We start from the raw sequence: 25518 nt of genomic DNA, 5'->3' as shown, positions 1-25518 counted from the left end.
CGTAAAATCTTACGATTGAATTTTTCATAGAAATTCAAAGTCTACCTACTTCTCCAAGAAATAAAAAAACTGGTGTGAATCGCATGAATATATAGAATAAAGAGGAGAATTATAATAATTATTGTTCACTATACTTTAATTCATTGAATTTCGTATTTGAGAATTTCAATTTCATGATATTGAGCTGCTCTCATTTTTATTACCTTAAATGCCCAATTCTCCTCTATTTATTTTAGAGGAGTTATCTCTGTTTCTTGTGTTTTGGATTGGAGTTTATCAATTCCATTATAAATATCAATATTATTATTATTATTTATTTATTTATACAATTATAGATACAATGTCACTCAACTATGAATGATTGGGAAAGGAACAACAAAACTGTTCCTTTCCCAAATTTGGATAGAAATTGTCCAAAAATAGGTTATGTTTATCACTTCAAAAGCTTTGTCCAATTATAATTATGTCCAAAATATAATTATGTAAACTAGGAATAAGCATTGAATACCATCATTATTTTCTGAACTCTCTAGTTTATATTTATAATACTCACCACTGACGTTTACTCAGCACGAAGTAACCAATTATAATCACTGCCGTTGTAACAACAAAAAATCCCAAAAACAAACTCATGAGAAAGTCGTATGAAAAACCAAAATCTGAAATAAATTGTATATGTATTAAAAACTACAAACAAAAATCTGGTGTGGCGCACTCACACAACTTTCCTTGCCGTTATGAAAATTGATCACCTGACGCTAGTGTTCCCGCGCATCTCAATTCTACTATTCGAAGATTTGAGCCAGCTGGTGACAGGGCAATAACGCTGGAGACACACAGTCACACATGAGGTCTGCTATCTCTTCATAGTGAATGATTTAATAGAATCAACAATAATTTGCAATTGAATAATCACATTTTCCCTAGCTTATTTTCAATTTTAGGTGAAAATGTTAGGTACTGAACATTAATTGTAGAGATTTTCATGCTCAATCTACTCCACTTGATTTTTTTCGTTTCAATTGTATCTGAAGCCTGATAATTGGGAATCTATCTGCATTGATGGGGCAAAGCTCCTGAAATTTTTACAGATATGGGACTTGAGGCAGTTGATAGAGCTTATCGATGACTATTTTAGGTATGAATTTAATCAAAACCGTTGGAGCCGTTTTCGAGAAAATTGCAAAAAACCCTGTTTTTGACAACATTTTCGTCATTTTAGCAGCCATTTTGAATTGCATCAGATCGAAATTGTTCATGTCGGATACTTATAATCGTAAGGACCTTAAGTTCCAAATTTCAAGTCATTCCGTTAATTGGGAGATGAGATATCGTGTACACAGACGCACATACACTCATACACACACACACACACACACACACACACACACACACACACACACACACACACACACACACACACACACACACACACACACACACACACACACACACACACACACACACACATACAGACCAATACCAAAAAACCACTTTTTCGGACTCAGGGGACCTTGAAACGTATAGAAATTTAGAAATTGGGGTACCTTAATTTTTTTCGGAAAGCAATACTTTCCTTACCTATGGTAATAGGTTTATCATATCAGCAAGGAAAGTAAAAAGTTCCTTGAATGGGAATAACAAAAAATTATCAATGCAACAAATGAAGAGCCAATGAATGCAAAAATCAGATAAATAATAATTGAATGCTATCAAATAAAAATAATAAAATCCAATATTGATCGTCTAATTTAATATACCGTGAATCTAATTTGTCTTGAAACATCAAGTCGTTTTTCATTTAATCTATTATATTACAATCAATCAATCAATCAATATAGCCTATTACAAAAATACGGTGAGTTTTCAAAGATGGAAGATATAATTAGAAATTCCATTTTAACCAACTGCTGGAATATTATTACTGTATAATAGAATAATTATACGGTGACTTGTATTTAGTTCTTGAGTGACAGATTACATGTTGATTCAATTTCTATGTAACTCACCAGTTTTGAACCGGATTGGAGGTGAGTCTCGAAATCCAGCCGAGGTGAAGACCCTAATTCTCAATGCATAGAGAGTGTTGGCCAAGAGTGGACCATTGCAGTAGCTATGGATGTCCATTTCAGAACACACCTCTTGTCCCAGTGTGTAGCGAATCACTCCTTCAGACTCACTGCCTGACAAAGTATATTGTATCAATTGAATTGTAATGTAGCTAAAATGTTCAAATAACTCATTGATTTATGCGAGATGCGAGATTTCAAAAGAAATCATAGTATTTTTGTCTCTTTTCTGTATGGCTACTTTTAATATAAATAAAAATATAAATCTGAGTACCCTTTCAAATTATTTTGTGACAAAAAATAAATAAATAAAAATATAAATCTGAGTACCCTTTTAAATTATTTTGTGACCAAATAAATAAATGAAAATATAAATCTTAGTACCCCTTTAAATTATTTTGTGACCAAACAATTTTAAAGGGTACTCAGATTTATATTTTTATGTACATAGTATTTTTGTACAAAGTAAATACACATCTTGCTCGAGTATATAGCGGATCAATCCTTTTCTGTCTCATGTCTCACTGCCAAACACAAAGTATCTTGTATCAATTGAATTGAATTTAAAGTCTAACAAAGATGTTCTGGTTTTAAACTATTTTGGCGACACTGCAGTCTAGTTTTTGAATAAGGCAATATTTATTTTTTTTAAAAATTTAGTACTTACGTGTGGAGCGCTTTCGGATTTTTTAAAATACATTATCAGCACTCGATGTTGAAACAAAAAGATGTTTTACTAAGGTAATTTGTTTTGATAAATTGAAACACTGGAACTTGAATTTTATATCATCATTATATGCCACTGGCGATATACATTAATGAGTAAAGTTCCATGTTGGACCCAAACCACTTTTTGACCAAGGGGGCTGAAACTGCTGAGTCCATTTTTTATTATTTTCTTGTGTTGAATATCTGACTGAATTCTGACTGAATTCCAACACATATATTATTTTTCATTAAACAAATATAAATTGTGCAGTGAGGGGTTAATAGAGGTTTCCAATAACATTTTTTGTATCCTGAATGGAATGAAACTTTTATTCTACTATTCTGTTATTTTACTATGATGTATTTATAATGTATAATTTGACGTTTCCGATAGCATTGTTTGTATGCACTAAAGGAATAAAAATCATTCTTATTCTTAATAAATTTCATTATGTTCACAAAATTCTCTTTCTCCTTCTCCTGAGCATACTAAACACTTAATCACATATTTCTAATACGAATTCTCCCACACAATCTTTCTCTAGCATCTCACTCTCAGCCTACCCGTTCAAAATTCAGATTCGGTGGCCTGAGGACTCCGCTATTCTTATGATTGATGAAATTGAGCAAGGTGTTTTAATTGTTACACACTGATGAGTGAATGGATAATAAACTTATGTATCTAAATGGATAAATAGGCTACTTAAAGAATCAATGTAGAAAATAAATTGAAATTGCCACGAAGAACTACATACCTTGCTAAAGTGTATTGCACCACTTGGATGTGACTGTGTACTTTGTGTAAATATTAGGTTTTTTCTCTACTGAGTAAATACTTGTATAAATATTAGGTCTTTTCTCTACTGAGTAAATACTTGTATAAATGAATAAATAGACTGCCTACTTTGAGAATTTATGTACAAATAAATTAAAATTTATGTAAATATTAGGTTTTTTCTCTACTGAGTAAATACTTGTGTAAATATGGGGTATTTTCTCTACTGAGTAAATACTTGTATAAATGAATAAATAGACTACTTTGAGAATTTATGTACAAAAAAATTAAAATTATTGACCAAGAATCACATATCTTGCTAGAATGTATTCTACCACAGGCTGTACTCTGTATAAATGGATACAGTACTATAAATGTAGAGAAAATAAATAAAAATCTCAGTACCCTTTTTTTAAAATATTTTATCACAACATGTTTCGGTCATTTATGCCATTTTCAAGTCTTGAAGTCTTGAAAATGGCATAAATGACCGAAACATGTTGTGATAAAATATTTTAAAAAAAGGGTACTGAGATTTTATTTATTTTCTTTACATTTATATTACAAACAGCCCTATACAGGAAAGAGATGGATACAGTACTTTCTCTCTGATGAGTAAATGACGTGTGATTCTCTGAAGAGTAAATGGAAAACTTGTGTATCTAATTGATAAATAGGCTACTTGAGGAGTCCACAGGTATATTACAAATTACTTGAAATTTTTGTCGAAGAATTACATACCTTGCAGTAAATACCAACCCTTTGAAAGTGGTTGTACTTTGTATAAATGGATACAGTACTTTTTCTCTGATAAGTAAATGAATAAATTGGATAGTGAGCGATTCTCTGACAAGAAATGGATAAACTTATGCACCTGAATGGATAAATAGGCTACTTGAAGAATCAATGTAAAAGTGAATAAAAATAATTGTTGTCGAAAAATTATACATACCTTGCAGGAATAAAAAATAAAAATCTAAGTACCCTTTTTCAAAATTGTTTACTTACAATATAGGTACTGAGTTATTTCTATTCAAGAGTAGCCTTAACGTAAAAATACATACATTGCAGAGTATGCTACCACTTGGAAGTGACTGTATTTTGTGTAAATGGACACAGTAATTTTTTTCTCCATCTTTTATTGATAAATAGGCTTGTTTAAGTTGTTTAAGAATCAATGTATTTGCAAATCAATTACGGTAAATATTTACATGGAACTTCTTCGCATTTGGAGAATGAAGGAATCATGGAATTGGAGAATGAAGGCAAGAGATCGTGATGGATGGAGGCGCAGTATTGAGGAGGCCAGGGCTCGATTTGGGCTGTAGTGCCATCGAAGAAGAAGTAGAAGAAGAAGAAGAAGAAGAAGAAGAAAGAAGAAGAAGAAGAAGGAGAAATAATATTTACATGAAGAATTACATACCTTGCATAGGATTCCACCACTTAGGAGTGGCTTGATACATGATGACATGCTGACTACTGGAAGCCACCGCCCAAGTTGTCATATGCGGCCAACTTCTGTTGAAAGTAATTCCCGACCTAGCTTCGCCAATCATGTGATTCTCCGACACCAGCAGAGCGAGGTAACGTATCTCTCCATTGTCATAGTTGAAGAACGATCTTTTAATAAGCACCACGGCTTCGCTTGAGGGCTTCGTACTTAGCTTGGGATCGACATCAACCAGATCTGAGGTTATTTTGGAGGGTACTTCTGGTACTGCAAGAAAATGTAATATGAAAAATATCGTAAAAAATTATAAAATAGAATTATAGTACCCTTTCTCAAACTAATAAAATAATACCAATTATAACAACCAGTTTCAGTGATCCACGCCATCTTTAGGTTAAAAACATTATACCTATTTATTAATTTTTTAAAACCTGAAGATGGTGTGGATCACTGAAATTGGTTGTAAAAATTGGTATTTTTAATCTATTATTTTATCAATTTCAAAAAGGGTACTAAAATTCTATTTTTTTACAAATAAAAATAAGTAGCCCTGAATTCATACATTTTAAGAAGGTCGTAAAAAATATATACGGTAGTAAAAAAGCTTGGAATTGACATCAACCAGATCTGTGATTATTTTGGATGATCTTGTGGTTCAGTACTGCAAATGCAAAAAATATATTCAGAAAAAATATCTACTTACTATTTAAGAACATAATTGTGTATCATGGATTGAAAAAATAAAATCAAAGTCATATACCCCGGTATAAGCATATCTACATTATTACTACCGGTAAATAATGATATGGTATGTAATGGTATGTAAATTTATCCTGAAATAGAAACTAATGAATTGGAAACAATTGAAAAATATATAAATATTCTTATGTTCATACATTTATCCCCTTTCGAGCTTTTATAGATTTATGTTCATTTATGAAATATAATTATATTGTAGTACCCTTTTTTGGAATTAATAAAATAATATATTAGAAATACAAATTATATTATATCATTAAAAAAATAATAACATGAAAATAAGTAGCCCTGAATTCATACATTTCAAGAATTTATGTTCGTACATATTTTGGTACTAGAGGTCTAAAAAGGATAATAAAGGATGAGATATAGAGAATAGAAAAATAATGAATATTGAGCAATTTATTTTTCTCAAGTAGAATATAATTTTTAAATATTTAGATTATTTTTTGTGTTCCATATTTTACATACTTGATACCTTACTAGAGTTGTGGGATACATTCACAAGATGATAGAGCAGAGCCTGTAGCAGAGTATAAACTGCAATATATAAACATACCGTATAATACCCTCCGCAATAAGAGAATAACTTGTGTATAATCTCATACCTATGTCCTATCAAATATGTTATGTTTATCATATTTTATTCAATTTACCTATATTTTATCTTCCATTTTTTATACATAATCAATAAGATTATTACAGTATCAGGTGCAACATTATTAAAATAATATTATTACCCCTGATATTTGTGAAAATAATTGAGAACTGCAATTTTTGTGAAGTGAACAACTAACTACAAGAAATACCCTATTTCGGACTATGTGTAACCTTTTCTAAATTTGGAAGAGGAATATAGCACAAGTTTACCTTATTTTTTCTCTCTCTATCATTTTTGATGATGTACTTTTATGAATCAATAAAGAATAAAAAATAATAGGCCTAAATATTAATCAGATATATTAATAGATCTTATAATAATATATGATATCTTACCCCTGGCAGAGCTAGTGAACTCTTTAACAAGTGGATTTTCTTCATCAACATCTTCAACTATCACAGAAATGCTTAGCTTATAAGTCGCTTCAGGTAGGAGGTCCCTTAAATAGAACCAGTTCTAGAAAAAAAAATCAAATTTTATTCTCTGTTCAGTAAAGAAGCTGGTTGGGTCCCTTAAATAGTCCCATATTTCTAGAAAAATAATTTAAAAAACAGTTTTCATTCTCTGTCCTTGAATAGAAAAAAATTTTGTTCTAGAAAAATATGTTGAATTTTTTTACCTGTTCAGTAGAGAAGCTGGTTAGAATTATTTGTAGTGGGTAATAGCCAACGATTCCAGAAAGTTCAAATTTTCCTCTCATTGAATATTAAAAAAGTGTAGTCTTTTTTCTTCATCAGAAAATAATCTGTTGTTTTCTGGAAAGCTGTTATGGCTTAAAGGCTTTTGAATCAAGCTCTCAACATTTGAATAGTGCAATTAATGCCAATTAATATTTTAAAAATTATAATGTTTTGAAACATCACACTCTCTGCCCTTCACTGAAAAATCTTCACTACGGTACTGAGTTTTGAAAATAATAATTTCAAATGGTAATATTTTTTCCTCAAGAATTTACGGTATAGAATAGTGTATATCAGCTTCAAATGGATTGAGCATTCCATATAATGATTGTATGAGAATAGTTCATTTAAGTAAGAACAATCAAGCTTTATTTAGCACTACAGCCCAATATGAGCTTTGGCCGCCTCCACTACAGCTCTCCACTCTTCTCGGTCCTCTGTCATTCGTTTCCATCCTCTACATTCCATTTTTTGGAGATCGTCTCTCACTTCATCCTCCCACCTTATTCACGGTCTCCCTTTCTTCCTTCTTGAATTGATCCTCTCTTTGAATATTATTTTAGACATTCTGTCCTCATTCATTCTACAGATATGTCCAAACCACCTAAGCCGTTGCGCCTTTATACATTTTACAATATTTCGGCTTTTTATCAATGCCTGGAGCTCTTAATTGGTTCTTCTTCTCCTTCTTAAACTGGACCATAAATTTTTCTCAGAATTTTCCTTTTAAAAACGCCTTGATGGTTCTTGTCTTCTTTTATTAACGTCGAACACTCAAGCTTGCAAAATTAATTCTATTATAGGCTACTTACAGCATCGTATTTTGTAAATTGTGATAAGAAATTTTATCATATTAATATGTTGTTACTAGCACTCACCTCGTCTCGAGAGATATTCCAATGTTTGGAAGGTAAAGGTCCAAACCCTTGACGACTGCCTGTCAATTTCAGTGAAAAATTTACGATTTTACCATTAGTGATGCACGGTGGACGCCACGTTACCACACTCTCGTTATAATGCACATTTATGGTCACATTCCGAACTGTTTCTGACACTGAAATAAAACATAATGCACTTGAGAAAATTTTTGTGAAACTGCTTAAATAGTTGAATAATTCTTGGTAGTTCCTTATATCTTCTTAAGAATGTATGAATTCGTGGCTACTTATTTTATAAAATAGAATTATAGTACCCTTTTTTGAAATTAATAAATAATAATAACAAGTTATTTGTATTTTTAATCTATTATTTTATAAATTTCAAAAAAAATTGTAAGCTTTATTATAATATTCTATTTTATGAATTAAATAATTCTATCAAATAGTGCGAGAATAAATTTGTTTGATGCTAATACTATTTTTATTCATAGATATTTTTTATTTATTATTTATAAGTAGGCCTACAATCACTTGCGGAAATGATCAATAGGCTCAAGCCCAAAACTGTTCCTATTCCTAAACAACACACAGTCCAAACCTTTATTTCAATAAATTTATTTATCTACTTTATCTGCCATAGAATTGGCAGCATCAATGAACGTTTCTCAGTTTTCTTAATTATTTTTTCTTCTATTGTTCATGGTCATTATTGTTGAAAATAGTTATAATCATATTTTAGTTGTCAAGAAAATATATTTTTAAAGTAATAAGTTTTCATGATTGAGATTAAATATTTTGTCAATTAGTTGAATTTCTACATTGTTGATAAACGATGTGGCAACATCGCAAAGCGTGAAAGAGATAGCGCCATCTGTTTTTTTTAATGATAGACTAGTATAGCCATTGCAATGATAACACCATTGCAAATCACACACTGCCATTATAACGTGGACATCACTATATTGTGTGTTGTGATAGAATAAAAAGGTACTTGATATATATTTCATTGTGTTTGAATAGCTTCAACTAAAAATTATTTGCGACTCACCATTGGGCAAAGTGATAGTTCTGACCTCATCACTTGGTTCACCATACCCAGCTCCTGTGGAGGCCACTACTGTGAAACTGTACTGATAGTAAGGCAGCAAATCGTCTATCAAGGCTAACATGACAGGGGCGGGGACAGTCAGATTGCGTTCCTGCCATGGGCTAATTGCTTTGCAATCATTAGGTATTGAGTAGGCTGGACCTACACTGCTAATTGTCACCGTGTAGTAGGTGAGAATGCCGGGGATTAGAAGTGGTTCACTCCAGGACACGAGGATGCTGTCACTTGCCTTCTCTCTCACTTCTAGAGAGTTCGGAGAACTGGGCACTGTAAACACAACATTTCAGCTTTAAAATTTACATAATATATATACCATACTTCTTTTTCCAATTTTCTGTATTAACTATAATTGAATGAATTGCGTAAAAAATATATATGCATATGCACTCATAACAAAATTTAAACACTCAAGATGGTCAATAATAATAATTATTATATTATTATATTTTATTTGGATTATTATTAAATTTAATAAAATTAATGTTGCCTCCCATGACGAAATACTGTATAATAACTTTGTTGTAGTTTTGACACTTTGTATCTTTATAAATATTTTAAATGTTTCCCTAATGAAACTCCTCCTCAAGTGAAATGCTTACCTCATCTCATCACAAAAAGTAAGTGGTTTTTTGAAATATACAGTGTCTAAACTTCCACAAAGTTAACAAATTAGCTTACATTTTTTTACTTGCATTGTTTTTTTCTATTGTACCATAAACAAGTAAGCTAATTGGAAGCTAACGAAATATGTAAGCTAATTTTGTTAATATACCTTCTTAAAATGTTTGAATTCAGGGCTACTTTCTTTTATTCATAAAATAGTATTATAGTAGGTACCATTTGAAATTAATTAAATAATAGGCTAGATTAAGAATACAAATCATAACAACTAGTTTCAGTGTTCACACCATCCTCAACTTGTATAATTTGTATTCTTATATTCTATTATTTTATTAATAAAATAGGTGAGTGGCCGTAGTCGAGTGGATCAGATGCTGGCTTTATGATTCAGAGGCCCGGGTTCAAATCCCGGCCCGGGCAATATATTTATCTCGGGCCACTCCCGTGTTTCGAATGGACACGTTAAGCCGTCGGTCCCGGCTGCCTAAAAAGCAGTCATTAGGTCATGTCAGAGGCCCTGAAATTGATCAGTTGCGACCTTGAAAACTCTGACACCAGACCTGAGCCAGACAGGTCACACGATATTATTATTATTATTTTTATTTTATTAATTTCAAAGGGTACTATAATTCTATTTTATAAATAATTTTGTTAACTTTGTGGAAGTTTAGATACTGTGTATATTTGAAAGCCCACTTACTTTTTGTGATGAGATGAGGTATGCATTTCACTCCTGTGGAGGAGCTTCATCAGGGAAACATTTTAAATATTTACAAAGATACAAAGTGTCAAAACTAAAACAAAGTTATTATTATATAGTGTTTCGTCATTGAAAGCAACATCAACTAATTTTGCTATTTTTGGCGATATTTTTTCATATTAAATCTAAGATTTGAAAAGCATTATTGAATAAATTCAAGCAACATTCCCACATATCTGTGAGAATGTCTGGTACAGTGGAAATAACTTATTAATTCCATGATACATTTCAATGGGACTATTTAATCAGCTCCAGTTCGGCTTGCCTGAGTAGGACTAGTCCAATTATTAGAGTTTCCATTATAATTGTTATTGTATATGCATATAAACTTATAGGTCAATACAAAAATTGAAAACATTCAAAGAGTGAATAACATGTTTGGCCTATGTAGCCGGGAGACATTGCTGTGTCCGGCCTGCAAAAACTGAGCTTCAAATAATTGTTAATGGGACTATTCAAGCAGCTCAGTTCGGCTTGTCAGAGTGCGAATAGTTTAGAATGATATATTGTATCTATCAATGTATAAATAAATTAATAGTCCAAATATTAGAACCCATGGGAATAATCTTTTCACTATGTACCAGAATCTTTCACTGATTCTGATACCGTATGTGGGAATCTCCTAGCTTTAAAAGTAGGTAACTTAATGCTTTTTCAATTTTAATGGAGATTTGATTTGGAAAACAAGTTTTGACTTTATAGTGAGGTCCACGTTATAATGGCAGTGAAGAAAGATAGAAGAAAAACGTTGCTGATCCTCTGTCTTGTCAATGCCTATGGTAGCTACAGGTTTATTGATTAATAAAAACAGTATAAAAATCTTGTAGTACCCTTTATTTCTTAAAACTCTAAAATAGTTCAACAAAAATAAAAAAGGGTATTATTCAACAATAATACAAAAATAAAGGGTACCTACTACAAGATTTTGATAGTTTTTTATTAATTTGTTAAAAAGTAGCCCATGGGAGTGAAGTGTTGATGGGAGTTTATTGATGTAATATTAACTGTTCATTCTCGTTTAAAATAATCAATTATATTTTATCAAGCAGGACATTATATTTTTCAATATAATTTTCTTGTAAGATTGTATATATAACATTTTATATATTGTTACAAAATTGTAACATGCTATAAATTTTCGGCTCTGAATTTATTGTCTAAATTCAATATTTTCTAAATTTGGCTTAGTGGTTTTGTGTTTTGTTTCGGTTTTGTATATATTTGGACTTTTTAACATAGAAATGAACTTTATTCCGTAGTGAAAAGTGTAAATTTAAAGTATTGTGCTCACCTTAGTTTCCGATTTGCCATTGGGGAACTTTGGACTATATCGCGGCGAGGTGGAACTACCCTTCGGTCTCCCCACTATTCAAAGCCATACGCTAATAATAATAATATATTTTTCAATAATGAATATTCATAATAATTATTAAGATGAAATATTTTTTTAATTAGTTATTAATACTTCATATAGTTGAAAGACGATCTGGCAACAGAGCAAAGTGAGAAAGAGATAGCGCTATCCGCTTTCTTGAATGATAGACAAGGATAGCATTACCATTGCTAATCAAACACTACCATTATAACGTGGACCTCACTATAGATAGACTACATTCACCTGGTTCTCATACTTAATAATGAAACACTCTGTGCAACGTGGACCTCACTCACCATCCTGCAGAGTGGAGAAGACGAGCGGCAGACTAGCGTTGGACTCGCCTGCCTCATTAAGCGCCACAGCATTGCAGCTGTATTCTGTGAACGGCTCGAGACCCACACAGTCGACCAACACGGTTCCGTTCGGACTGCGTTCAGTGCTGTTGAACTCCAACACTTTGCCCGCCTTGCTGTAGCAGTGCGCCGTCAACACGTCCATGACCGAACACTCGCTGTCCAGTGTGAAGGCCACTTGCCAACTTAGCACGGCCATAGTGGCACCGATTTCTAACACATGGCCTTCATCGGGAGCTGGTAGTAACGGTACTGTAAGAAATGGCAAAAATTTAGTGAAATATCAATTATTGAATACAGTAATATTGAAATTTGTTTTCTTCAGTTTGGAGTGATTCTATTGCAGTATTTTTTATCAATAAACAGTACATTGTACAATTCTATTCAACTTGTTATGGAGGGCTACTCAGGGCTACTCCCGAGCTGATCCACTACCTCAGTAAACAAAGCCATAGTGAATTCTGGTGACGTCAGCACAGGTAGGGCTACTCACCACCTCCTACACCAATAAAAACACTAACCCGCATTTGTTGATTTCAACTGATCTACATCAGCTACCGTAGTGTTTTTATAAGTGTTGTATCAGCTATTAGCTATATCTAGTATTAGTATAGAGAAAATTTAGCGTAAGTAGATATCCCATGGTATAGGGAATTTATGTCGCAACTTTTGCTGTTATCTCAAGCCGATTACTGTAATTTTTTACTGTTTTGTTGGGGTGAGAGTGTATGAACGGCACAATTTGAGAGACTACCAGCGTCACACAGCTTCATGGGAAAGAATTAAGTGAACTATCGGCTTGGGATAGGCTAACAGTAAAAGTTGCGACCTAAACGCCCTTTACCATAGGATATCTACTTATGCTATCGTTTCTCTACGGTATTAGTCTAGCTATTATTAGTGTTAATAGTGCTATATCAGCTAGTGTAGGAGATGGTATGAGTAGCCCTACCAGTGCTGACGTCACCAGAATGCACCATGGCTTTGTTCACGGAGGTAAGGGTTGATCAGGGGTAGCATTTACAGATCTTTTTTCAGTCTCTGATGTAATGCATTAATTAACTTCTTTGATAGGTCTACTTCTATTGAAATAAAAGTAGCATCAAGGTATACTTTTCATTATACCGTATATTCCATTAATACATGACATCAGAGAAAACTTCTATAATACTAAACTCTTAACTACTGCTGTATTCTGTGATGACATTTTTCAGTTTATTAGAGCCATATGTATAATAAACAAAAATCCAAGTTGAATGCTGTAAATCACCCCGAAGACTTCTGCTGCTGCTGCTGTAAATATTGACAAGGTAAACAGCTAGATGGAAATTTTAATATTTAGATTAATATTTCCATTCGTAGAGTCATATGTATTTTTGTATAATAATAATAATAACCTTATCAAATGCAAATCATCGATCAATGATTCAAGAATGAATTATTAAATATATTAATATTTATATAATATTAATTAACATCAATATAATTAAATATCACTAACCTGATACATTATTCTGAACACTACTGTATATAACAATATTGTGGATTTTTTTAATAATAATTTCTCTAACCTGTTACTTTAGTCTGAAAATTTACTGTATATATTATTTCAATTCTAGAATTTATTTAGCATTGATAAATGCATGTTGATTATGGTTTATAAGCTGAAATAGCTCATTCTTTGCACAGCTTGCTAATGAAATGAAAGGGGTACCGTACCTTGATGTTATTATTTTAATTTTAGCATTTCATTATAATAAGTTCAATAACCTGATATATTTTAGTTATTATTAGTTTTTTATAATAATTTCTCTAACCTGTTACTTTAGTCTGAACATTTACTGTATATATTTCAATTGTAGAATTTATTTAGCATTGAAAAATGCATTTTGATAATGACTAATGAGCTGAAACATATCATATTTATGCATTAATGAATTATTTAAAAGGGGTACCTTGCTGTTATTTTTATTTAAATTCTAGAATCGAATCATCGATGACGGAAGACGGTTCAGGTGGAGGTTGAAGGAGATATTGGTTCAATAGCTGAACCCTATACCATTGATGAGTGTTTCTAGTTGTTTAAATGAATAATTCGACTTTTGAATCATGGACTTTATTTTGTTTTATCATGATAGAGACTTTGTTTTTATATAATTATATAAAACGTTTTTGACATGTCACATACTATACTGAGCAATCCTGCATTATGTAGTGTTTATTGTGATTCAATAAATTATATTCTATTCTATTGTATTATAATAGAATTACTAACCTGTTACATTAGTCCGAAAATTTACTGTACTGAATGCAATGAGATCCTTTGAAATGGTTGACAGATCGATTCTGTATTCCGAACACGGCTCTAAAGAGTCTGTCACATTGAAGATGGTTGCATATTTCGACAGTTGTCTATTTGTGATCGGCGTGCCATTTTCTGAATAAATCTCAAGAATATAACTCTCAACTGTGTACGGTTGACCAGGAGGTTTCCATGCCAAACCTGCCCAGGTTGCTCCTTTATCATATACATGAAAGTCCTCTACATTCCAATCGGTGACTGCAAAAAAGAACATGTTCGATTTAAGGGCTTCTTGGTGGAGAAAAATATCATTATCTGGAATAATGACGATGAAAAAACTAACATAGATAGATAATATGATAATATTATTAGTGAAGTCAAAATTCTACACCCAAGATTATAAATTTCAAATATGCTGTAGCCGTGTGAAATAGATGAACAGTACAATAATATTATTAAAGAGTCTACCCAAAATTATAAATTCTACCCAAGATTGTAAATTATTTCAATATGCTGTAGCCGTGTGAAATAGATAAACAGTAAACAGTAGGCCACCATAATATTATTGAAGAGTCTACCCAAAATTATAAATTATTTCAATATATACTGTAGCCGAGTGAAATAGATAAGCAGTAGTAGTACCATTATATCACTATAGTCTACCAAAGATTATAAATTACAATATACATCTACTGCAGCCATGTGTAGCTTACTATTTCATCTTATTCCACTGTGATTCTTGAAATCAGAGTAATTTAGAAGTCTTTATTAAATGGCATATTTTAATCACGAATTGGATTTTCTTACTTTGAACAATCGTAGCCTAATGTACCGGTAAAATTACTATAGAGAAGAAAAGTAGAACAATTTTGGAATTTAAATTTGAGATAGAATAATTTGGGAATTTTAATGGATTTTTGCAGCATATTCAATACTTTTCACATTATCACATATTTAAAATCATCACGAATTGAATACGGTACTCTTACATTGTATAATGTAGCCTAATGTAAAAAATTATTATAGAGAAAAAGTAGAATAATTTAGGTATTCAAATGAAACATATTCTTTGCAACATATTTAATAGGTACTATGGTTGAATAAGCCTTTATAAAATCTGAGTAATAGAAAAATTGAAGTTCGCCTTTTGGAATGGAAAAATTAATGTTTTGACAAATTAATCGAAGGAGCATAGTGGTGCATAATTAATGCGAGAATTATTAATTCCCTTAAACTTTAAACAATATTTTAAATAGTCACTTACATAAAATTTATATTTTATATTTTATCTTTTATATTATTTCTTAAATTGATTTTATACCTCAAATGAGAGAAATTAAGGCAATCATCATCAGTTTATTGAATAGTTGATAATTAGTTGTAATTTAAGTACAGTTGATTACAATGAATATTAACCTAAATAGTTCATCACACATTATTTATTGTATGTCAAATTATCCAATAATCATTCCTCTATTAACATGATTGTTAAAATCAAGACTAGTATTCACATTGTATTTTACAATAACTGTCTCACCTGAATTGAGTTTTGAAAAATGATATACCGGTAGGCCTACTAACCATTTTTGGAAGAAGTAGCATCTAAACTGAATGGAATCGACTGATTAATATAGGTGACTTCGGAAGTTCTGTTGATTTGCAAACTCATTAACGCAGTGTAATTCACGCTTTCAATAAGATCTGGCACATCCACAATTTCAGACTTGGCTAATGCAGTTTCATAGACCATTTCAATGTCACTTCCATTCTTAGTTGCATAAATTGTAAAATTGAAAACTGGATCACAGAATTGCAAGTCAGGTGAAATGGAGATATAAAAACGTGTGAAGTTTCCATAATTTTGATGATTGAAGACCATAGAATCAATCAGTTTAACTGTAACACAACATTTTGAATATATTACACACAGTGGAGAATACAAATGTTTCAACCTATAACTTAAATGTTAACCTTCTAGTCGTGACCCTATTTTTTTCTGACGTTAGTCGTGACCCTGGGTCTCAGGAACCCACTTCTTTAATATTGAATATTTCAACATATTTCAAGATATAATGTTATTCTAAGATTCTAATATGTGCAAGGGTTATTGATGAACGCATTGAGCACTTATGTGAAGCATAAATCGATCTTTATTATAATTATAAAAATAAATTTGTGAAACCTCGCATTTTTGTGAAGCATAAATCGATCTTTATTATAATTATAAAAATAAATTTGTGAAACCTCGCATTTTTAGGGTAGTGAAAAGTAACGTTTGGTTATTATTTTATATGAAGTGAACAAAAAATTATAGTGATGAATACTATGATGGATCTTACATGCAACACTACTAGAAAGATAGTAAAAAAATGGAAAGTAATAATTCACTCTTAGGGTAGTTTTTACCCTACCCTCAATTTCATGTTGCACAATCTTTGCAAGACTTATGCAATTATGAAATTATAGTGATGAATACTATTATAAATCCTAAAACCTACATGAAACACTACTAGAAACATTAAAAATTCATAAGGTCTCATAAAGTCCACTTTAAGGGGAGGTTTAGTATTCCTGGGATCACCTGAAGTTCATTGGTTTCACTATCATCCCACTCAGGGTCAGTATTCTTATCTTGAACTATGAATTTATTTTTAGCCTCACTAAATGTCATTGAAATAGAGATCTAGAAGTCAACTTGTACATTCTTCGAAGTCTCTGTTCAAAATAAACATATTGACTGCTTGAATTCAATCACGATTGCATAAAAATGTGCATTTGAAAAAAATGAAAAAAGTTACGTTAGTCGTGACCTTTGGGTCCCTGGGACCCAGAAACGTAATTTCAAGAAAACAACAAGTCACAGAGCACTTACACTCTACATCGAGTTTAAGTGTTCACTGACATGAATTTACATGGGTCACAATAGACAGTAAAGCAAAACTATAACTAAAACAATAAGAATTGCCAGGGACCCGGGACTAGAAGTTTTAATCAGGGATATTGTAAAAAATGTACAAAAATAGATCAGATAATAAATAAGTCAGTGAATTATTAATAAGATAATCAGTGATGATAATCACAAAAGAGATAATCTCTTTTGATAATTTAAGATGATAAAAAATTAGAGAAAAGTTGAAATTTATACGGTTCCTTTATATATGTACCTATTTACAGCTAAGCTGCTTTTACACCAAAGTTATTAACAAAATGTTAATAACTTAATCCTTATAGATTCTATTAGATTGAACATAACTTATCATACTCATGATGATCATATGTGTTTGTCAAGCTAATATAATCTATAAGGATTTTGGTGCAAACGCAACTTTAATTGAATGTAAGTACCTATATCATTTATTGGATCATATTTGATTATTTACATTATTGAAGGTTTCAGATTATTTAATAGGAATTAAACTATTGTTTCATTACAAAGTGGAATGAAAGTTGTTTTTAGATATTTAAAAGTTTTTTAAATAAGGTGATAGTCCTAAAATGAAGAATAATTATAAATAGAAGATGAATCATATTATCATCTAAAAATTAAAAGCAATATGAAACCTCATTCCTCAAAACATTATTACAAGAAAAAAATCAACTTACTGTATTTAACACCTGTTAGTATTATAGAAATTATTATACACAGAATCTGAAAACTTGAGGCAGAAATAAAATTTGTTAATTACAGAAAACAAAGTAAAAGACAAATTAATGTGCCGGTACAGTATCGATGACTTTACTACTATTAACAGCTTCGTCTAATGGAAGGAAAGCTACTGAAAGTTCCAAAATGAAGAAGAGAATAAGAATGAAAAGACAAAAAAAGAGCATAAGATACTGACCATTATACAAATGTGCAGTGATGATGGTTGAATCAACAATTTTATCATATTTTAACTCTTTGTCGGAACATTTGAACTTGAGAACATTATCACACTTTCTTGTTAAAAGATCTAGATAAATTTTGTACTCAACACAAGCGAATAATTTCATTTGTCCATAAAAAGACAACTCTTTCTCTATTTTAGAATCATCAGTGAGTCTGCGAACAGAAAAAAACGTGAAAACACTAAAACTGAATAGACTTCGGAAGAAATATTCCTTCACAAAGTATTAATTTCTGGCATAAAATAACTGTAGCACAATTGAAAATTACATATTGTTGACGTTCATACAATTGAAAGTTACAGCATTTAACTTTGGATTATCGTTTGATAATAATTAAAAATTGATTTTAAAATAGCCTCTAAAGTGACAATTTCTCATAAGATCTCGAATATGTTATGGTATGGTTATTTTTTATATCCATTGTAATATAGTTTGTATTGGTAAATACCTAGTTATAATGTCTAATAGAACTTTGTATATGATTATTTTTATTTGGCTTACATCACATCGTTTTCACCGTAGTATCCAGAATTGAAAGTTTTGATAAAATTGTTAACGCGTACAATTAGGAATTGGTAATAAGATATAGATACAATTCCTCACTATTACATCTCAAACATGTTGGTGTGGTTGATGTCTAAAATCTTAGTATAAGATTAAATTTGTTTGACTTACATCACATCGTCATTGCCATGGTATCCAGTATATTTCAACCTGCCTTGGATCACTGCTCCTTGATTATCTGACACAACATTTATTTGAGCGACTACCTTTCTATACTGGCATTTGCCTAAACTGCTACTATTCATAGAAGAAGAGAGAGCAATTCCATTATTCGTGATTTTCTTCAATGTAAACCCATCAGCTGAAAGCAAATTGATAAATTATTATTCACTCACTTGTTTAGGAATGCTTGTATGCACATAAAAATAAAAAATAAAGTAGGCTATACCGTAATTTACCCTTCTCACATTTATTTTTTATAGAACATGTTTAGTAATTTCGAGTCATTTTGTGTGTGTTTCACACTTCTTGAAAATGGATTGAATGTTCTAAACATATTGTGTGAAAATAAAAAATAAATGCTAAAAGGGTACCTACCGTGGTATTATACTTTGATTTTAAATTTTTATAATGAATTGATTATTTTATAAAAAGCATGCTAGAGAAGCCATGAGGAATGACTCGAAAAACCAAGTTATTAAAATGAAAGGTTTGCACATATTTGACAAATTCATGCAATTTAATACTGTATGTAAATTAGTAGATTATTTTTTTCTAGTGACCCCTCCTCAATGTTACAATGACATTTACCCTCTAGAAAAAAGTAACCAATCAGAACGGTTCTAGTAGGTAGCTGGTTTAACTATTATGATTGACTAAGGTAATTCTTTAGAGTTGTTCATGAATCCCTAAACCATTTTTTCGTAGTTTTCCAATATTTTAAAAAGAAGAAAGACAAGAAAACAAATGCAGATCAAACAGACTATTTTTAGAACAATAATGTGATAATACACAATCATTGTAATACATTGCATTACAATAATTGAAGTTTTTTTATTTTCAAGATTTTTGAAATGAAAATTAATTTGAAAGTACCTTAATATTGTTTTCTTACTCACCCGGACAAGGCTTGACTTCCCAGCCAATCGCATTGGTTTTCACAGCAAACAAAATAACAGAAATAAGTAATATCACGGAAAGGATAAGAATTTTCATGATTTTTCTGTCCACTCGTATCTGTGAAGAGAAATTATTATCTGATCATTTTATTTCACTTTCAAATTATATGACAAATAATGTCTTGATTTCCAACTTTTGCTAACGAGCATGAAATAAAGTTATTGAAGAAGTGAGTATTGGAGGACATAATTTGAAAAGAAAAGTAAATAATGTTCAATAAAAGTTTTTGATATAAAAAATATGTTTGTTGTTTGTTGAAAAATAATTCCATTGTACCCTTTTAAAAAACTTTTTTATATAAAATACAATAGCAACTAAAAAATACTTGAATGAATAAACCCTCAAATAACTAAAAGGATTTAAAAAATATGTATACTGATTTTATTGAAATTGTATTTTGAAATAAATGAATTGAAATTGAAAAAAGGTCAATCTTGAAACCATGAAAAACATCAACATTTGAATTATTTTTCACATTATCTACAGTAATATTATTAATAATTTTTACAATGATTTCACTCCATCCAAAGAAATAAAGAAAATTTTCACAAAATATTATTTCAATTGCAAGCAATAATAAAAAATTATTGGTGCAACATCTGATCAAAACTGAATAGATATAAAAATAGTCTGGTTACCATTTTTCATAGTTCTGTATGCAATACACAAACGGTGAAGTATAGAACTATAGAACTAGCCTATTGCTCCTGTATAAAATTCTGTTTTTTCTATAGAATTAGCCTCCCACGTTCCTTACAAATTACTCAATGTAAAATAACGTTTCTCAGAATACTTGAATTAATAAACCCTCGACACTTATGCAAAAAAGTTATATTAATTGTAAATAAGCTCAAAATTCAGCTTACCAACAATAGGCTATGACTACAACGTAGCTTACTACACCCACTTGAGTTAAATGCAAAGGAAACGGTCAATCCCAAATAATATTCATCTGATTCAATTATTCTTATCATAAACGGTTGGCACAAGTTGTGAAAATCTGTGACATTTCCAGCAAATCATTCTGCCTATCTTACAAAGGAAAGATGATAAAAAGCAGCGAGCATAAAATTATTCAACAATTCGCAATTATTGCATATTTTTGTTTCCGGTGCTCCTACAGTGGAAATATTATCTTGCAGTAGAGCGTAGATTAATTGTTTATCTTCATATAATTAAAAATTTTCATAACTATTATTTTTCTGTTTAGTAGGTATTTGTATATCATGATATAAAGTTAATATTGATGTTATGATATGATACAATATTTTATTTATTTCCGAATTCACATTCATTTTAAAATCATTTTTCAATTAAATAACTAATAGGCCTACTCTTCTACTTATATGTTTTGTAGACTCAACATTTTTTGACTCATTACACGTCATTTTATTACTTTCCTTGCCCTACTACCATAGGTAAGGAAAGTATTGCTTTCCAAAAAAAATTAAGGTACCCCAATTTCAAGTTTTCTATACGTTTCAAGGTCCCCTGAGTCCAAAAACATGATTTTTGGGTATTGGTCTGTGTGTGTGTATGTGTGTATGTGTGTGTGTGTGTATGTCTGTGAACACGATAACTCCATTCCTAATTAACCGATCGACTTGAAATTTTAAACTTAAGGTCCCTATACCATGAGGACCCGACAATAAGAAATTCAATAAATTCAATTCAAGATGGCGGAAAAAATGGCGGATAATTACTAAAAAACCATGTTTTTCACGTTTTTCTCGAAAATGGCTCTAACGATTTTCTTCAAATTTATATTATGGATAGCTATTTATAAGCCCTATCAACTAGCATAAGTCTCATTTCTGGGAAAATTTCAGGAGCTCCGTAATATTCTTGAGAAAAGTGGCGGAAAATGACTAAAAAACCATGTTTTTCACGGTTTTCTCGAAAACGGCTCCAACGATTTTCTTCAAATTTATACCATGGATAGCTATTTTTAAGCCCTATCAACTGGCATAAGTCTCATTTCTGGGAAAATTTCAGGAGCTCCGTAATATTCTTGAGAAAAATGGCGGATAATGACTAAAAATCCATGTTTTTCACAGTTTTCTCGAAAACTGCTCTAACGATTTACTTCAAATTCATACCATGGATGGATATTCATAAGCACTATCAACTGGCATGAGTCTCATTTCTGGGAAAATTCCATGAGCTCCGTAATATTCTTGAGAAAAATGGCGGATAATGACTAAAAATCCATGTTTTTCACAGTTTTCTCGAAAACTGCTCTAACGATTTACTTCAAATTCATACCATGGATGGATATTCATAAGCACTATCAACTGGCATGAGTCTCATTTCTGGGAAAATTTCAGGAGCTCCGCAATATTCTTGAGAAAAATGGCGGGAAATTACTGAAAAACCATGTTTTTCACGTGTTTTTCGAAGATGGCTCTAAAAATTTTCTTCAAATTTATACCATGGATAGCTATTTTTAAGCCCTATCAACTAGCATAAGTCTCATTTCTGGGAAAATTTCAGGAGCTCCGTAATATTCTTGAGAAAAATGGCGGATAATTACTAAAAAACCATGTTTTTCACGTTTTTCTCGAAAATGGCTCTAACGATTTTCTTCAAATTCAAGCCATGGGTAGCTATTCATAAGTCCTATCAAATGACATGAGTTTTTTACTTGGAAAATTGCAGGAGCTCCGTAATATTCTTGAGAAAAATGGCGGAAAATGACTAAAAAACCATGTTTTTCACGGTTTTCTCGAAAACGGCTCTAACGATTTTCTTCAAATTCAAGCCATGGGTAGCTATTCATAAGTCCTATCAAATGACATGAGTTTTTTACTTGGAAAATTGCAGGAGCTCCGTAATATTCTTGAGAAAAATGGCGGATAATTACTAAAAAACCATGTTTTTCACGTTTTTCTCGAAAATGGCTCTAACGATTTTCTTCAAATTCAAGCCATGGGTAGCTATTCATAAGTCCTATCAAATGACATGAGTTTTTTCCTTGGAAAATTGCAGGAGCTCCGTAATATTCTTGAGAAAAATGGCGGATAATTACTAAAAAACCATGTTTTTCACGGTTTTCTCGAAAACGGCTCTAACGATTTTCTTCAAATTCAAGCCATGGGTAGCTATTCATAAGTCCTATCAAATGACATGAGTTTTTTACTTGGAAAATTGCAGGAGCTCCGTAATATTCTTGAGAAAAATGGCGGATAATTACTAAAAAACCATGTTTTTCACGATTTTTTCAAAATAACTTGACCGATTTTTTTCAAATTCATACTCTGTATAGTTATTTATCAGCTCTATTAACTGGCATGAGTCTCCTTTCTGGGAAACTAATGGGGGGTCCACCCCATCCTTGAGAAATGGACTTTGTAACCTCCTTCTCGTGCATGAGGTAGGTAGGTAGAGCAGTTCATAAAAAGAACACAGAGTCGAGATATTTCATCTGTAGAACAGCTGTTTTGACGACTTTAAAAATATGACGACTAAGAAAAATCATTGAATTTCACAATTTACACAAAGGAAAAAGTACTCTGAAAACAATTATATATACACATATACGAAAGTCTGATCGTAGTTTCGAATATGAGCAAGGAAAGTTGTGTGAGTGTACCACACCAGATTTTTTATTTTTTTTTTAATGACCGAATGAGTTGAAAATGAATTTGAAAAAGTCCTATTTATTTCCAAATGCACTTTCATTTTGAAATTATTTTTCAATGAAATAACTAATAGGTCTTCTCTTCTACTTATATTTTTTGTACACTCAACATGTTTTGACTCATTAGGTCATTTTATTTGAAAGAATGATCTAATAAGTTAAAAATGAATTTGAAAAAGTCATTTGAGCTGAAAATTAGCTAAATAATAATGAGCCTTAGCATGCTGTATTTATCAAAAGATAGGCCTAACTAAGAGGGCACCAGTTGTTAATTAATTATAAAAATATTGAGTACTTATCCTAAAAAAAAACCGTACATTATAAATTCTCATTCAATAAGCATTAGCCTATATCTGAAACTTATGAATATTTAATAGTATTTCCTCATAATTATATCATTCTGAATTTCCATAAAACCGACCTAAGGGAACTGGATATATTAATATGAACAATAACCGAGTCGAAATATTTTTCTAATTATCAAGATTGAAAATATTTTTTATACTTATCTATTCACTATATTTTTTGGAGATAGCAGATAATTATGTAGTTTTAAAATACAGTACTTTTCTACAGCACAATAATAACTTCCCATAATTGACATATTTTCATATTTTTTCGGTAGGGCTACTCTTAAATAGAAATTGATATATTATTATATTTACTGTATTTCATAACAGTAAACTAAACTATGAATTGAAAACAGTTTGTTATCATTGAGCAATCACTTTAATTCCATGTTGACACAAAAAATGTCAAATAGAAAAATTAGACAAAAATATAGACACTTACATGATGGATTCCTGATTCTCCATCCACAAAACTACATTTTTAAATTGAAACTAATTATTGAACCATTGACGACTCATTCAATATACTTCTAGAAAAATCTTCAACATATAGACAACTATTCACCACCACATAGAAAGAAAATACACTCTTCACATTCACTCTTACATTATTTGAAGCACTCTTTATTTCAACCGAGACTTAATTCACAATATTGTCTATGAATAAATAAATAATATTATTTTTCTCAGGGTTGTTTCTACATATTATTCAATATTGTAATGTGAGGTTCAATTGTGAGAATATAAAAATAATCTGCGGATCACACAGAGTCGTAGAAAATCGTATGCGGTATTGATAATTCTATCACAAACTGCTTGAGTAGACGACTTAAGTTTCCGTCGCCGGAAAAACGTCAAAGATAAAATAAACGTGGTTATAGTGATACGTCGGTGAGCTTGCGTGTGTGTGAACTTGTTGCCACAAAATCAAGGTACACATTTCGATAGATACCGTACTGATAAAGTCACTTCAACTCAAGAGGATAACAATCTTTTTTATTGCTTCGAAAAAAGGAGAGTTCTCCTATAGAATGATTGTTTCGTAAAGTTGTTATAACAAGAGCTTTGCAAATGAAATATTCCACTATTGTGTGGTTGAAACTAAAAGTTTTATATGAGAATGTTTACATTAATTTCAAATATCGTCCACATGAAAATAAGTCATATAATATTGTTTGTAAATAGACAATACGTTTGATAATGAAAGTGTGAGAAATGTTTCACTTCTTAGTTCTTCCAATTAGGCTTTAGAGAGTATCCTATAATATATTATTTATGTTTTTCACTTTAAAAATTTTATAAATGGAATTATATCCTCCTTTTATGGTTGTACATAGGTTTATTATTTTTAATATTATCTTGGAGAGGAGGTGCAGGAAATGTATTAATTTAAAAATTATAAATGTAAAAGTTTTTGGTTACGGTATCAGTTAAATATCGGGGACCGAGCTTCGC

General features: G+C 31.0%; 1 protein-coding gene across 4 annotated transcripts in view; it reads right to left on the bottom strand.

Annotated features, from left to right (window-relative positions):
• Positions 1–24972, bottom strand: part of LOC111054703 (tyrosine-protein phosphatase 10D) — a 36461-nt gene extending 11489 nt beyond the window's left edge. The window contains exons 1-13 of one of the 4 annotated variants that reach the window (XM_039439236.1): positions 24506–24972; positions 20013–20130; positions 19066–19255; positions 18345–18544; positions 16084–16398; positions 14476–14760; positions 12141–12452; positions 9029–9355; positions 7981–8156; positions 6758–6878; positions 4976–5269; positions 2010–2183; positions 554–659 (exon numbers count right to left, since the gene is read on the bottom strand). In XM_039439236.1, coding sequence (XP_039295170.1) covers positions 554–659; positions 2010–2183; positions 4976–5269; positions 6758–6878; positions 7981–8156; positions 9029–9355; positions 12141–12452; positions 14476–14760; positions 16084–16398; positions 18345–18544; positions 19066–19255; positions 20013–20109 — 2597 coding nt within the window. In that variant the 5' untranslated portion in view covers positions 20110–20130; positions 24506–24972. Of the gene's footprint in view, positions 1–553; positions 660–2009; positions 2184–4975; positions 5270–6757; positions 6879–7980; positions 8157–9028; positions 9356–12140; positions 12453–14475; positions 14761–16083; positions 16399–18344; positions 18545–18891; positions 19256–20012; positions 20131–20711; positions 21069–24505 lie in introns of those variants that run through there. The other 3 variants (XM_039439234.1, XM_039439235.1, XM_039439237.1) reach the window with 3 other exon arrangements.
• Positions 24973–25518: the final 546 nt, after the last annotated feature.

This window comes from Nilaparvata lugens, chromosome 12 (assembly GCF_014356525.2).
Source record: "Nilaparvata lugens isolate BPH chromosome 12, ASM1435652v1, whole genome shotgun sequence".
In the NCBI taxonomy this organism is placed as follows: Eukaryota; Metazoa; Arthropoda; class Insecta; order Hemiptera; family Delphacidae; genus Nilaparvata; species Nilaparvata lugens.
Note: the sequence above shows the minus strand (reverse complement) of the source record. Positions and strands in the feature narration are given on the sequence as shown.